The sequence below is a fragment of the Nerophis lumbriciformis genome, linkage group LG01 (assembly GCF_033978685.3).
Source record: "Nerophis lumbriciformis linkage group LG01, RoL_Nlum_v2.1, whole genome shotgun sequence".
NCBI lineage: Eukaryota > Metazoa > Chordata > Actinopteri > Syngnathiformes > Syngnathidae > Nerophis > Nerophis lumbriciformis.
The window spans coordinates 8,860,601-8,877,500 of record NC_084548.2 but is presented as its reverse complement, the minus strand read 5'-3'; the positions used below and the strand labels follow the sequence as shown (position 1 = coordinate 8,877,500).

General features: G+C 40.0%; 1 protein-coding gene and 1 long non-coding RNA gene across 2 annotated transcripts in view; one reads left to right on the top strand and one right to left on the bottom strand.

Moving 5' to 3' along the window:
* sema3h (sema domain, immunoglobulin domain (Ig), short basic domain, secreted, (semaphorin) 3H) overlaps nt 1-8,420 on the top strand; it is a 229,400-nt gene extending 220,980 nt beyond the window's left edge. Inside the window, exons 19-20 of the mRNA XM_061974468.1 lie at nt 4,064-4,206; nt 7,873-8,420. Of these exons, the coding sequence (XP_061830452.1) occupies nt 4,064-4,206; nt 7,873-8,310 (581 nt within the window). The 3' untranslated portion in view covers nt 8,311-8,420. The remainder of the gene's footprint in view (nt 1-4,063; nt 4,207-7,872) is intronic.
* The window catches only part of LOC133615792 (uncharacterized), a 517,593-nt gene that overhangs the window by 336,063 nt on the left and 164,630 nt on the right, over nt 1-16,900 (bottom strand). The gene's annotated exons all lie outside the window — the stretch shown is intronic.

The following is a 16,900-nucleotide window of genomic DNA, read 5'->3' as shown; positions in this document are numbered from 1 at the left end:
TATACTGTAAATATGCTGCTCATTCAGTTGTTACAAAACATGAAATGACTAATAAAATGTTGTCCATTTAAAAGAAAGGAAAGGCCAAGGGATGAAGTGAAGTGAATTATATTTATATAGCGCTTTTCTCCAGTGACTCAAAGCGTTTTTACATAGTGAAACCCAATATCTAAGTTAAGATGGTGTAACAACACGAACAGAACTTTTAATCAGAAGGGTTCAATCTCTCTCCTGTGCTAATTTGAAGCCGACACGACAAACGCGCTCAGAGGAGATAATGTTTGAAAAAAGGTGACTGTTTTTACACAACTTTTGTTTTGAAGGGGGAATTGCAAACTTCCTGTTGATTTTTGCTGGGAGTTGTCAGTGTATGAAATATAGGTCTAAGTGAGATCTACATAGAGGTTTTTGTCTCATGTCTCTACGACATTCCTACTGGGAGTTACAGGCAGTTTTGTCTGTGTTTTCTTCCCAGGGGGGGCTAGAGCGCAATTTTGAGTTTTGGGGTTTGGTTTTTTGGTTAGATCGTAATTTTCACAAGTCCTGATGTGTGTGTCCAATTTGATGAGTTTTGAAGCATGTTAAGGGGGTCAAATTACAGCTCAAAGAGGCGGCGGTATAATAATAAAACGCTAGAAATTCAATAGGGTCCTCTGTCCCAAAGGGACTTGGTCCCTAATAATACCATTGTAAGTTACTAATACTAAGACACTCGTAGATGTGTTAGTATATTAGCTGACTAGCTTCATCACATTACGAAACAAATACAGTATGCACTCATTCAGACATCACACATGGGACGGTTTAGTAAGTATGAATTGTTTTAGTTATATTGTAAAGCGTATGAATGTTGCTTGGAATGATGAATGAAGAATCCTTTCAAGCATAAACGCTATGGACGGTTTTACTTAAGTTAAAGTTAAAGTACCAATGATTGTCTCACACACACTAGGTGTGGTGAAATTATTCTCTGCATTTGACTCCAGTGACTCAAAGCGCTTTTACATAGTGAAACCCAATATCTAAGTTACATTTAAACCAGTGTGGGTGGCACTGGGAGCAGGTGGGTAAAGTGTCTTGCCCAAGGACACAACGGCAGTGACTAGGATGGCGGAAGCGGGGATCGAACCTGGAACCCTCAAGTTGCTGGCACGGCCACTCTACCAACCGAGCTATACCGCCGATAAAACATTGTTTTACCTTGTTTGTGTATTAAAAACCACTTAAGATAGCAGCAATGAAAATAAACAACAAAACACAAAATCTAACTTCCTGAAAAAGAAAAGTTTTTTGTGATGTTTAAAAAGCTGCACATGATATATTGACTCTTGGCAGTTTTAGCACTCTAATAGACTCAATTATGTTGACTTCTATCTTTGATTGATTCTTAAAGGGGAACATTATCACCAGACCTATGTAAGCGTCAATATATACCTTGATGTTGCAGAAAAAAGACCATATATTTTTTTAACCCATTTCCGAACTCTAAATGGGTGAATTTTGGCGAATTAAACGCCTTTCTATTTTTCGCTCTCGGAACGTCACATCGGGAAGCAATCCGCCATTTTCTCAAACACATTACAAACACCGAGTCAAATCAGCTCTGTTATTTTCCGTTTTTTCGACTGTTTTCCGTACCTTGGAGACATCATGCCTCGTCGGTGTGTTGTCGGAGGGTGTAACAACACGAAGTTGCACCAGTGGCCCAAAGATGCGAAAGTGGCTAGAAATTGGACGTTTGTTCCGCACACTTTACCGACGAAAGCTATGCTACGACAGAGATGGCAAGAATGTGTGGATATCCTGCGACACTCAAAGCAGATGCATTTCCAACGATAAAGTCAAAGAAATCTGTTGCCAGACCCCCAGGAAAAGAGAGCGGGTGAGGGTATGTCTACAGAATATATTAATTGATGAAAATTGGGCTGTCTGCACTCTCAAAGTGCATGTTGTTGCCAAATGTATTTCATATGCTGTAAACCTAGTTCATAGTTGTTAGTTTCCTTTAATGCCAAACAAACACATACCAATCGTTGGTTAGAAGGCGATCACCGAATTTGTCCTCGCTTTCTCCCGTGTCGCTGGCTGTCGTGTCGTTTTCGGGAAGCAATCCGCCATTTTCTCACTTTCGTCGGTGTGTTGTCGGAGGGTGTAACAACACGAACAGGGACGGATTCAAGTTGCACCAGTGGGCCAAAGATGCGAAAGTGGCAAGAAATTGGACGAAATTTGTTCAAAATACGAGGGTGTGGGGAAAGCCGACGAAATGGTCAGTCGTTTGTTCCGCACACTTTACCGACGAAAGCTATGCTACGACGGAGATGGCAAGAATGTGTGGATATCCTGCGACACTCAAAGCAGATGCATTTCCAACGATAAAGTCAAAGAAATCTGCCGCCAGACCCCCATTGAATCTGCCGGAGTGTGTGAGCTATTCAGGGACAAAGGACCTCGGTAGCACGGCAAGCAATAGCGGCAGTTTGTTCCCGCAGACGAGCGAGCTAAACCCCCTGGATGTCTTGGCTCACACCGTCCCTTATGCCACCGAAGATGATCAAGAGAAGAATATCGACCCTAGCTTCCCTGGCCTGCTGACATCAACTCCAAAACTGGACAGATCAGCTTTCAGGAAAAGAGAGCGGATGAGGGTATGTCTACAGAATATATTAATTGATGAAAACTTTATTCATTACTCGCGGTTTTACGTAAATTATTATACATGAACTGTGTTTACCAATAATTTAGCTTAAAAACATTTATTTTTTTCAATCATTCGAGTACATTCGGGTAGACTTGTGTAATGCAGTATTTTGTGTCTATTTAGGTATGGTTAACCTGAGTGCTGAAATCGTGGAAAAATATATGTTCTTAGCGCGCCTGAATTGGGCTGTCTGCACTCTCAAAGTGCATGTTGTTGCCAAATGTATTTCATATGCTGTAAACCTAGTTCATAGTTGTTAGTTTCCTTTAATGCCAAACAAACACATACCAATCGTTGGTTAGAAGGCGATCGCCGAATTCGTCCTCGCTTTCTCCCGTGTCGCTGGCTGTCGTGTCGTTTTCGTCGGTTTCGCTTGCATACGGTTCAAACCGATATGGCTCAATAGCTTCAGTTTCTTCTTCAATTTCGTTTTCGCTACCTGCCTCCACACTACAACCATCCGTTTCAATACATGCGTAATCTGTTGAATCGCTTAAGCCGCTGAAATCCGAGTCTGAATCCGAGCTAATGTCGCTATAGCTTGCTGTTCTTTCCGCCATGTTTGTTTGTGTTGGCATCACTATGTGACGTCACAGGAAAATGGACGGGTGTTTATAACGATGGTTAAAATCAGGCACTTTGAAGCTTTTTTTAGGGATATTGCGTGATGGGTAAAATTTTGAAAAAAACTTCGAAAAATATAATAAGCCACTGGGAACTGATTTTTAATGGTTTTAACCATTCTGAAATTGTGATAATGTTCCTCTTTAAAATGTTGGCTATTTAATAGATTGTATGATTAATCTTATGATTCTTCTGCATTGGTGCCTGTCTGTGCGAAAATCCTGTATAGTGGAATAGTAACGCTACAAAATTGATGGCCAGAGTACAACATATTTTACTGAAAGGACAAAAAAGTCAGCCTTTACCGCCTCATGGTTACATTTACAAATGTCAAAGGTTGCTGAAAGAAACAGAACTTAATGCCGTTGTTTAAAAAAAAAAAAAGAAGGTATTTTAAGAACGTTAAATGGCTTTTTAAATGTCTGTTTGTACCATATTATTATGTCAAATTCAGTTTTTCTCGTGTAATTCCAGATTTAGGAGCAGACACATCTTCACAAACCTGATAAAACACTAACCTTTTTTTTTTAGCCTTTATTTAACCAGGTTAAAAAATAAATAAAAAAATAAAAAAATCCCATTGAGATCAAAGATCTCTTTTTCAAGGGAGACCTGGCCAAGAGGGCAGCAGCAAGGTTACATTAAAAACAGTAAACAACACATAAAACATCACATTTACAACATTAAAACTTGCTCACATGACACCTGACTTCAACTTGTGTCTCCTTTCTTCACCAGCCGGGCTGCAGGTGGAGGCGGAGCATAGGGTGATGATGGTTGCCGAGGGCAACAGCACCTACCTGGAGTGTCTTCCCCGATCCAGGCACGCCGCTGTCACATGGTACAAGCAGGCGGGAGAGAACAGTCCTGAGCTAAACCAGGTACACGCGCTCACTTGAAGAAGCTCAGCGGGACTTCCAAAGTCCCAACGTCAACTTTTTTTGCAAAATATGCCTCGAAAGTCGCGCTGCAGTTGACTTAAACCGTTTCCACATGTGTGCCGTCAGCAGATCTCATGAGACATCCAACAAGACAGCTTTTATGTAAAGAAGTACATCAGTAAACATGTGCACTTACTGATGGTCACAGTTTGACTCTAGAACAGATTATTTACATGAATAATGTTATAGAACTGTATTGTGTGTGCCATGTTTTCCTGACTATATAAGCCACAAAAATTTTAGAGGAGAAAAACATGTTTCCATATATTAGCTGCACCGGACTATAAGCAGCAGATATATACGTTGTAAAATTAGTTGTTTACACAGAGAGATTCTGTAAATGTTTGTTGACATGGCAGTAAAATGGCTGACCAAACAAAACAGAAGTCATCGTCATGGACCCACAAGCTGCGGAAGCTTGCTCTCCAATCAGCTAAACAGACTGTATAACTCCACGGTGACATTTTGGTGAACTGAAACAATAGAAATTAAAGCTGCAAGCAGCGATGGACGGGACCGACTTTGAGGGCTCATAAAATCCAAACCGGAGCAGTAATTAAAACTCTCTCATCAACTTTTAATCAGAAGGGTTCAATCTCTCTCCTGTGCTAATTTGAAGCCGACACGACAAACGCGCTCAGAGGAGATAATGTTTGAAAAAAGGTGACTGTTTTTACACAACTTTTGTTTTGAAGGGGGAATTGCAAACTTCCTGTTGCTTTTTGCTGGGGGTTGTCAGTGTATGAAATATATGTCTAAGTGAGACCTACATAGAGGTTTTTGTTTCATGTCTCTACGACATTCCTACTGGGAGTTACAGGCAGTTGTGTCTGTGTTTTCTTCCTAGGGGGCGCTAGAGCGCAATTTTGAGTTTTGTGGTTTGGTTTTTTGATTAGATCGCAATTTTCACCAGTCCTGATGTGTGTGTCCAATTTGGTGAGTTTTGAAGCATGTTAAGGGGGTCAAATTACAGCTCAAAGAGGCAGCGGTATAAAACGCTAGAATTTCATTAGGGTCCTCTGTCCCAAAGAGACTCGGTCCCTAATAATACCATTGTAAGTTACTAATACTAAGACACTTGTAGATGTGTTAGTATATTAGCTGACTAGCTTCATCACATTACGATAGCACGTACAAATACAGTATGCACTCTTTCAGACAACACGCATGGGACGGTTTAGCAAGTATGAATTGTTTTAGTTATATTGTAAAACTTCTGAATGTTGCTTGGAATGATGAATGAAGAATCCTTCCGAGCAAAAACGCTATGGACAGTTTTACTTCCGGTTAAGGGCATTAAAACAGGAAGTACATTTTCAACCGGCAGTGAGTAAACTCGTCCAAAAGATTTAATGAAAACTAATAAATACAAAACATTATGGCCGTTAGCGGAGAAAAATCCGCCAGTTAGCTCAGGGGTCGACAACCCAAAATGTTGAAAGAGCCTCATTGGACCAAAAATACAAAAAAAAAATCTGTCTGGAGCCACAAAAAAATTAAAAGCCTTATATAAGTGTAATAATGAACACAACACATGATGTAAGTGTCTATATTAGCTATATTAGCCTACTATCAAAGGCTGACGCAAATCTTCGTTGACAGAAATATTGTATTTTAATTTTTATTCTACACATTTTTGCAACATTGGAAATCATTAGTAAAATGGAGGCTTCTGACAGGATGAGATTAGAAATTACTGGCTCAGAATGGCCAAAGGTATAGATGTGTGTGTCCAAGTTTCTTCTAACGGATTTATGACAATCTTTGTAAGCTGGGCAACGTTTGCTGTGGTCTGGAACAACATGGCACACAAACAACTATCATAAAATGCAGCCACTATTACATACAGATAATGTGTCATGAGACATGCAAAACTAAATGAAATACACAGAGGACAAAAGTAAAGGAAATTAAATGAGCTCAAATATACCCAAAAACGAGGCATGATGATGCAATATGTACGTACAGTTAGCCTAAATAGCATGTTAGCATCGATTAGCCTGCAGTCATGCAGTGACCTATTATGCCTGATTAGCACTCCAACAAGTCAATAGCATCAGCAAAGCTCACCTTTGTGAATTCACGCACAGCATAAAACATTTGGTGTACAAAATGAGACAAAGAATGAGTGGCATAAAATACGTCTTTCTGTGGCAGCATCAGAGAATGTTGTACCTGTAAACAAACCACGATGAGTTCAAGGATCACTGACATTAGTAGGACAAAACGGTGCTTGCCAAATACTTTTATACAAACAGTTGGATTTCTAACAATTAGGAAGGTTTGTGTCATGTTTGTTCTACAGAAAATATATTAAAACAAAACATTTATTTTTTTCTTAATCTTTTTCCATTTCCACACATCTATGAGAGAGGTACAGGGAGCCACTAGGGTGGCGCGTTGCTGACCCCCGAGTTAGCCGCATGGTTGTTATCAGATTCAAACACTGATGACATCTATTAAACAAGACAACAAGCAAGGAATTACACAGAGACAGAATTCAATTTGACTCAATGAGGAGAAACACGTAGACCTGTATTCTTGTACAGTGTCCCACCACGCTCTGACGAAAGATTGTACGCCTCCTCTTTTATTTGGACTTTCCCTGATTACATGGTTGTCATGACTTGGTCCTGGGTGTTTGCTTTTCCGGAATGCAACGGAAAGTTGGCTCGGGCGAGACGGGAATGTAAATACATGATTTATTTAATATATCAAAAATAAAGTACAAACGAAAAGCGCGCACAGTGGCGGAGAACAAACTATGAAACCAAAAGACTATAGCATTAATAAACAAAACTTACTTGGCATGGACTAAAAGGAGCAGCATGAACGATGGACATGAAATCAAGTGTCAGAAATGTGCAGAGCATAATTGTGGGATGTCACCAGAAAGACAAACTGAAAACAATGAACTTAAATACTACAGACATGATTAACGAAAACAGGTGCGTGACTCAAAACGTGAAACAGGTGCGTGACATGACAGGTGAAAACTAATGGTTGCTATGGTGACAAAACAAAAGTGCACAAAAAGTCCAAAAACAAAACCGAACATGACCAAAACAAAAACATGATCACACAGACATGACAATGGTAACAGCTGTTTCTAAAGGAAGGGGGTCGTAAACAGCCGCCGCTTTTGGTTACGAAACAGTTCAAAGAAAAAGTCGGTTAAAAAAAAAGGTCGTAAACAGCCGTTGCCCTCGGTCACAAAACAGTTCAAAGAAAAGGTGCCTGGAGGGGGTCAGGCCCTGCCTCCTCTCTGTTTTGTAGATCTCGGGTCAAGACAAAATCTTCCTGTGGATTACAATAGAAGAAAGAAACTGACACCCTCATGTCGCTCCCCATCCTACACAGTGGAGTGTTACAAGCATTTTGATTGGTAGGATCAAAGACAGCTTTTGTCTGCTCGCCGGGAACTCATTGAAACACAAAGGTTTGTGATAACTTAGATGCAATTATTCTGACAGTTGTATAAGCCGCAGGGTTCAAAGCGTAGGAAAAAAGTAGTAACTTGTAGTCCGGAATTTACAGTACTTTTACAGTAAATGAGGGCAACACCGCACCTCCTTTGTTGAGTCACGCCCGCGTCTCTCTGTCCAGGTGCTGTCAGGCGAGCAGGTGGTGGTGATCGAGCGCGGCGTCCTCATCCGTCGAGCCGAGCTGTCCCACGGCGGCGTCTACCACTGCCAGGTGGAGGAGCACGGCTACCACTGGACCGCCGTCACCGTCCACCTGGCCGTGTGGAGCCCCTCGCCCGGCCGACTCATCGCTTCCTGGTCGGGCTCCTCCCACCCGGGCGCGTCGGCGGCGGGCCAGCTGTGGCACGGCGACGCCATGGCGCTGGTGCACCCGAGGAACCTGGGCCAGCACTGCCGCGCGCTCGGGTACCGCCCGCCTCGCAACCGCCGCCGCCACAGCGACATGGCGGCGCAGGCCGAGAAGGAGAAGGAGAGGCACAAGAACGGGGGAGGAGGAGGCAGGGTGGCGGGCAGGAAGAGCAGGAGTAAGCCTCAACAGAGGGCGCCAAGGAGCGCTTGAATGTGTCACCGCACACACACATGCATGTACGCACGCACACACACACACACACACACACACACACACACACACTCTGTAAATATACATCGGCATGCACTTATTGTCTTTTTCTTACGGTTGAGCGACAAGAACATTTGTGTGGCAAAGCTCAATGAAGGACAAAAGCGTTCGCTGCCCTGGAGGATGGATTGTTGTGATTTTGCATGTTCTCAACTCAAAAAGTTTCCACGCGCACACCAGAGACAATCAGCCTGGAAAGCAGAAGTGTCCGCATGCTCCCGTACAAAAGCGCGTAACGCGGCACCATCATAGCCAAATGTGCTGCTGACGTCCTTTCCTGTGAAGATTTTAAAGGTTCCCTTTTCCTGTAAAAGTGACGTTTGTATCATGTTCTAATGTTTTGCTGTTTATGACGACATACTTGCCAACCCTCACGAATTTTCCGGGAGACTCACGAATTTCAGTGCCTCTCCCGAGGCAACCATTCTCCCGAATTTCTCCCGATTTCCAGCCGGACAACAATATTGGGGGCGTGCCTTAAAGGCACTGCCTTTAGCGTCCTCTCAGCTGAAAAGGAGACTATTATATATGTCTCCGTTATCCATAGCTTTATCTATAACCCCCGTTTCCATATGAGTTGGGAAATTGTGTTAGATGTAAATATAAATGGAATACAATGATTTGCAAATCCTTTTCAACCCATATTCAATTGAATGCACTACAAAGACAACATATTTGATGTTCAAACTCATAAACTTTTTTTTTTTTTTGCAAATAATAATTAACTTAGAATTTCATGGCTGCAACACGTGCCAAAGTAGTTGGGAAAGGGCATGTTCACCACTGTGTTACATGGCCTTTCCTTTTAACAACACTCAGTAAACGTTTGGGAACTGAGGAGACACATTTTTTAAGCTCCTCAGGTGGAATTCTTTCCCATTCTTGCTTGATGTACAGCTTAAGTTGTTCAACAGTCCGGGGGTCTCCGTTGTGGTATTTTAGGCTTCATAATGCACCACACATTTTCAATGGGAGACAGGTCTGGACTACAGGCAGGCCAGTCTAGTACCCGCACTCTTTTACTATGAAGCCACGTTGATGTAACACGTGGCTTGGCATTGTCTTGCTGAAATAAGCAGGGGCGTCCATGGTAACGTTGCTTGGATGGCAACATATGTTGCTCCAAAACCTGTATGTACCTTTCAGCATTAATGGCGCCTTAACAGATGTGTAAGTTACCCATGTCTTGGGCACTAATACACCCCCATACCATCACAGATGCTGGCTTTTCAACTTTGCGCCTATAACAATCCGGATGGTTCTTTTCCTCTTTGGTCCGGAGGACACGACGTCCACAGTTTCCAAAAACAATTTGAAATGTGGACTCGTCAGACCACAGAACACTTTTCCACTTTGTATCAGTCCATCTTAGATGAGCTCAGGTCCAGCGAAGCCGACGGCGTTTCTGGGTGTTGTTGATAAACGGTTTTCGCCTTGCATAGGAGAGTTTTAACTTGCACTTACAGATGTAGCGACCAACTGTAGTTACTGACAGTGGGTTTCTGAAGTGTTCCTGAGCCCATGTGGTGATATCCTTTACACACTGATGTCGCTTGTTGATGCAGTACAGCCTGAGGGATCGAAGGTCACGGGCTTAGCTGCTTACGTGCAGTGATTTCTCCAGATTCTCTGAACCCTTTGATGATATTACGGAGCGTAGATGGTGAAATCCCTAAATTCCTTGCAATAGCTGGTTGAGAAAGGTTTTTCTTAAACTGTTCAACAATTTGCTCACGCATTTGTTGACAAAGTGGTGACCCTCGCCCCATCCTTGTTTGTGAATGACTGAGCATTTCATGGAATCTACTTTTATACCCAATCATGGCACCCACCTGTTCCCAATTTGCCTGTTCACCTGTGGGATGTTCCAAATAAGTGTTTGATGAGCATTCCTCAACTTTATCAGTATTTATTGCCACCTTTCCCAACTTCTTTGTCACGTGTTGCTGGCATCAAACTCTAAAGTTAATTATTATTTGCAAAAAAAAATAAAGTTTATGAGTTTGAACATCAAATGTCTTGTCTTTGTAGCATATTCAACTGAATATGGGTTGAAAATGATTTGCAAATCATTGTATTCCGTTTATATTTACATCTAACACAATTTCCCAACTCATATGGAAACGGGGTTTGTATAAACCATAACACGGTGGCCGAATGGATATAGTCACTCATGAACGGTCAGAGAAGCACAAGGCTTCTCTTCACTGAGGGTGTAACATATGCCGAGACAAAGATGGCTATGCTGATAGCTGCAAGAAACATCCCGTTCTCATTTGCGGATGTTTTCAACAAATCCGTGAAGGATTTGTTCCCGGATTCACAGATCGCTCGCCAGTACTCAAATGGCAGAACAAAAGCTACTCAAATAGTGAAAGGTACCGTATTTTTCGGAGTATAAGTCGCACCGGCCGAAAATGCATAATAAAGAAGGAAAAAAACATATATAAGTCGCACTGGAGTATAAGTCGCATTTTTGGGGGAAATTAATTTGATAAAAGCCAACACCAAGAATAGACATTTGAAAGGCAATTTAAAATAAATAAAGAATAGTGAACAACAGGCTGAATAAGTGTACGTTATATGAGGCATAAATAACCAACTGGTATGTTAATGTAACATATTATGGTAAGAGTCATTCAAATAACTATAACATAAAGAACATGCTATACGTTTACCAAAAAATCTCTCACTCCTAATCACTAAATCCCATGAAATCTTATACGTCTAGTCTCTTACGTGAATGAGATAAATAATATTATTTGATATTTTACGGTAATGTGTTAATGATTTCACACCTAAGTCGCTCCTGAGTATAAGTCGCACCCCCGGCCAAACTATGAAAAAAACTGCGACTTATAGTCCGAAAAATACGATAAGTGTTTTTTTTTTTTTAAGTAAGCAGGAAGTACAGTACAGTTAGTAGAACAACTGTGTTTTCATTACTGTGTACTGTACTATATATATATATATATATATATATAATATATATATATATAATATATATATATCAGTGACATGCGGTGAGGTTCATGGCTGGTGAGGCACTGACTTCATCACAGTCAGATTTACAAACATATGAACCCTAAAGAGTATCTTATTCACCATTTGATTGGCAGCAGTTAACGGGCCGCTGCTGCCCACTGCTCCCCTCACCTCCCAGGGGGTGATCAAGGGATGGGTCAAATGCAGAGGACACATTTCACCACACCTAGTGTGTGTGTGACAATCATTGGTACTTTAACTTAACTTTAACTTTACACATACAAACTGTAGCACACAAAAAAGCACATTTAATTAAAAAAAGGTTATTATGGTCTTACCTTTACTTATAAGTGCGGGAACAGTGGTGTTCGTGTTGGAGGAGTTGTGAATGAATGAAATATGAAATCCATGCGGCAGTCTGCAGGTGTACCTAATGTTGTGTCCCTGCAGTCGTTCACGTACGGCTCCTCCGGCGCAAGCATTGTTGTTTTTGCACTCTTTGGCTTCTTGTTAAGTTTTTTTGGGTGGATTCGGTCTTGCACGTGGAGGGTTTAGGTGTGGCTTTGGTTGGTGTGGCGCTCCCGTCGGGGGGTGCATTAACCGGCACCAGGAGGCGGGATTACGCGAGCCTCAGCCAGTGCGTCTTCGCAGCAGTTTTATGATTGCTCAGCACAAGAAATACGTTACACACATACAGTTGTTGACAAAATACACTGTACATTATATACCTCAGCTAACTAAACTATGGAAATGTATAATATAATTCATATAGCAATACGGTCTCACTGCACAGCAGGCCAGCAGTTAGCCGAGTCATTGCGCAATCCATGTTGAGGCACTGAGTGACGTGCCTCAACTGATCACCGCACCGTCTCTTCTCAGTATTTGAACGGCAAATGTGAAAATTCAGCGATTTTGAATAAAAATAATCTAAAACTGGTGAAGTTAAATGGAAAATAACTTTATAGTATAATCACTGAATACATATAACAATTTAATTAATTTTTTTTCTTTTTACATTTTTTTTCTTTCCATGATGGCAGGTGAGACCCCGCCTCACCTGCCTCCAGTGACCGCACGTCACTGATTATATATATATATATATATATATATATATATATATATATATATATATATATATATATGAAATCTCCCGAATTCGGAGGTCTCGAGGTTGGCAAGTATGGTTTATGAGCACCAACAATCTCTTACTTTTATTTTTTTTTGCTCCGCTTTTTACAGAAGAGGCGCTCAAACAGGCTTCACTACACATCTTAAAATAAATCCTGCAGGTCCGCCAACTGTCAAGTCAGCGACAGACACGTGCGCTGTAAGTTTGATTGTTTCCGAGCATGATGCTAATGTTAGCATGTATGCTAAGTGTTTATGTGCTATTTAATGTTATGTAATTGTACGCCGTATCAAGACGTCCATTACAGTGTACTAAGTTGGAAACACACACACAGCTCGTTAGCATTAAAGCTACAGACACACGAAAGGGCGTGTTTAAAGTAAAAGCACTTTTTAAACAGATTTATTTCGACCTGCACATTTTTGTGGGACTTAATAGTTGAAAGGAGAAAAAAAAAATGTTTGACAGTATTTGCTTGTGTTGTGGACGTTTGATTTGAGCCAGAAAGCCAAATCAACGATGACTTCCAAAGAGGAACAAGGGTCGTGTTTCTTTTAAAAGGGACCGAAGTGCGAGAACACAAGCAGGAAAGCACTTCTGTCTCTTTTGTTTTGTTTGTTTGTGTATTCACTAGGGATGTCCCGATCCGATATTTGGATCGGATCGGCTGCCGATATTTGCCAAAAATTGCGTATCGGCAAGGCATGGGAAAATGCAGATCCAGGTCCAGTTTAAAAAAAACTCCGGTCCGTGTTTTCCAACGCACCTATTTAAATCATACATTCCACTTTTCTGCTGCTCCGTAATTTCCGTTCCGCATTTTCCAGCACACCTTCAACGCATCCACAGGTCTGTGGATTCTCACGCAGTTGCTTTTAGCTGCTGGCATTACACGACAGGCTCTTCTCACTCTTTCCTGTGTCTCCCTCTCACAGACAGCAAGTGCATCTTCTTACACACGTCACATACTGTCACGTCATACGCCACATACGTATACGTCCTCCCCGAGCAGAGAGGTAGCAGCATGGCAAACGTTAGCTGTGATGCTAGCGCAGCCGTGCGAGCAACGCTCCCTCTAAGGTGCTCACCTGTGCAATTGCGCACTGTTTAAGCGTCCTCTGCGCATAGCAAATCTATGCCACGCACAAAATCAAATAAAAAAATAAGCGCATAACAATTTTCGACACACCGACACGACAGAGAAAACAGTTTTCGTCATCATTGTTCGAATATTGTGACGTCTGTCGAGACGCTTATCTCCATTCGGTGCCACACGCCCACACCATCAAAATGCCGAGGCAAAAATTTCCACAACACCGTATGAAAAAATTAGTGATTTTTTTTTGTTGTGATTTCCTTCTCTGCATGAAAGTTTAAAAGTAGCATATATTAATGCAGTATGAAGAAGAATGTTTTAATGTAGACATGCAAGCCTTGAAAGAAAATTTTGAAAATCAAGACTACATTTCCTGCAAATGGGTGCATTTCTACCCTATATTTTAACTTTAGATTTATTCTCATATCAAACTCTTTTGGCTGTCTTTTTGACACTTACATCCTGCGCCCCCCTCCACACCCTGGATTATAAATAATGTAAATAATTCAATGTGATTATCTTGTGTGATGACTGTATTATGATGATAGTATATATCTGATAGTATATATCTGTATCATGAATCAATTTAAGTGGACCCCGACTTAAACAAGTTGAAAAACTTATTCGGGTGTCACCATTTAGTGGTCAATTGTACGGAATATGTACTTCACTGTGCAACCTACTAATAAAAGTCTCAATCAATCAATCAAAACACATAGAATCATCATACTGCTGTGATTATATGCATCAAGTGTTCATTCAAGGCTAAGGCAAAATATCGAGATATATATCGTGTATCGCAATATGGCCTTAAAATATCGCAATATTAAAAAAAGGCCATATCGCCCAGCCCTAGTTCAATGATGCCATTTCTGTTTGTCATGTATAATTTTGTCCATTTTGTGTTTATCCTTGAATAAACAGGTCAGTTTCTTGTTACCAACCATTGTGTATTATTCAAACTCCCCTAATTCAGCTGGCTAGTTGTTATCAAGAGTACTAAAACCCTTTTCAACATGATTCTGACAACTAAGTAGGCTAAATAACTTTAAACTTTAATACATGCTTGGATAGGCCAGTATCGGTATCAGTCAGTATCGGTATCGGATCGGAAATGCAAAAACAATATCGGTATCGGATCGGAAGTGCAAAAACCTGGATCGGGACATCCCTAGTGTTCACTGGGGAGTGAGTACGTTATAAGCCATGTGCACTTTTCTCTTCCTTTCCCAAATGTGGACTTTGTACAGAATGTGCATGTTTCTCCAACTCCTTCACACACGAAGAAAAAAAAACGTTCCAACAGAGGAGAAAAGTAAATCGCCAGTCATCCATCCAGTGTACATTTTGTAAAAAAATAAATAAAGCGGTCTTGTTGTGATGGAAGCCAGAGAGGAATGACATCATTTACAGTGGCACTTTTCTATCATTTTAAGGGAAATGTTGAACTAACAAAAGCCTCTTTTTTTCCCCTTCCAAGGTAATTATTTCTCTGGGATGTTTAGGAAGGGCTTCCAGCTCTTAATGGGGTCGCCAACTGGAAATGTATTGAGCACACAAGCGCTGTGTTCTTGTAGAAAAGCAAAAAAAAACGTTCTGTTTTCTGTAACGTTTGCTCACTTTCTTAAAAAAAAAAAAAAAAAGTATAATGTATGGTCACGATCAGAGGTGGGTAGAGTAGCCAGAAATTGTACTCAAGTAAGAGTACTGTTACTTTAGTGATTTATTACTCAAGTAAAAGTAAGGAGTAGTCACCCAAATATTTACTTGAGTAAAAGTAAAAAGTATGTTGTGAAAAAACTACTCAAGTACTGAGTAACTGATGTTCGTTTAATGATGACGGCAACAAATAATGCACAAAAACATAAAAATTGCAATGAGCAAATTCAGAGCCAGGAATATCTCTTAAGCAACTAAAACAATAATATATATTAAAGAATAATAAATAAACATAAAAAAAATTAAGGCAAATTGAGCCACAATAACTTAACAGCACCATAGGCTCAGTAGGCAGAGATTACGAAGGAAAATAACAAGTTAGCCTTTACGCCAGGGGTCACCAACGCGGTGCCCGTAAGGACCAGATGAGTCGCCCGCTGGCCTGCTCTAAAAATAGCTCAAATATCAGCACTTACCAGTGAGCTGCCTCTATTTTTTTTAAATTTTATTTATTTACTAGCAAGCTGGTCTCGCTTTGCTTATACATTTTTAATTCTAAGAGAGACAAAACTCAAATAGAATTTGAAAATCCAAGAAAATATTTTAAAGACTTAGTCTTCACTTCTTTAAATAAATTCATTTATTTTTTTTACTTTGCTTCTTATAACTTGCAGAAAGACAACTTTAAAAATGATTTTAGGATTTTTAAACACATATACCTTTTTTCCTATTAAATTCCTTCCTCTTCTTTCCTGACAAGTTAAATCAATGTTCAAGTAAATTTATTTTTTTCATTGTAAAGAATAATAAATACATTTTAATTTAATTCTTCATTTTAGTTTCTGTTTTTTCGACGAGGAATATTTGTGAAATATTTCTTCAAACTTATTATGATTAAAATTCAAAAAAATTATTCCGGCAAATCTAGAAAATCTGTGGAATCAAATTTAAATCTTATTTCATAGTCTTTTGAATTTCTTTTAAAATTTTTGTTCTGGAAAATCTAGAAGAAATAATGATTTGTCTTTGTTAGAAATATAGCTTGGTCCAATTTGTTATATATTCTAACAAAGTGCAGATTTGATTTTAACCTACTTAAAACATGTCATCAAAATTCTAAAATGAATCTTAATCAGGAAAAATTACTAATGATGTTCCATAAATTCTGTTTTTAATGTGCACTTAGAGAAAATATAAAAATAAAGTGTTGCATATTGATATTTATCTGTTTCTATATATACCGTATTTATTGTGAGAAATCATTAAGATGATCAGTGTTTCCACAAAGATAAATATCATTAATTATTAATAATAACATAGAGTTAAAGGTAAATTGAGCAAATTGGCTATTTCTGGCAATTTATTTAAAGGGGAACATTATCACCAGACCTATGTAAGCGTCAATATATACCTTGATGTTGCAGAAAAAAGACCATATATTTTTTTTAACCGATTTCCGAACTCTAAATGGGTGAATTTTGGCGAATTAAACGCCTTTCTACTATTTGCTCTCGGAGCGATGACATCACAACGTGACGTCACATCGGGAAGCAATCCGCTATTTTCTCAAACACATTACAAACACCGAGTCAAATCAGCTCTGTTATTTTCCGTTTTTTCGACTGTTTTCCGTACCTTGGAGACATCATGCCTCGTCG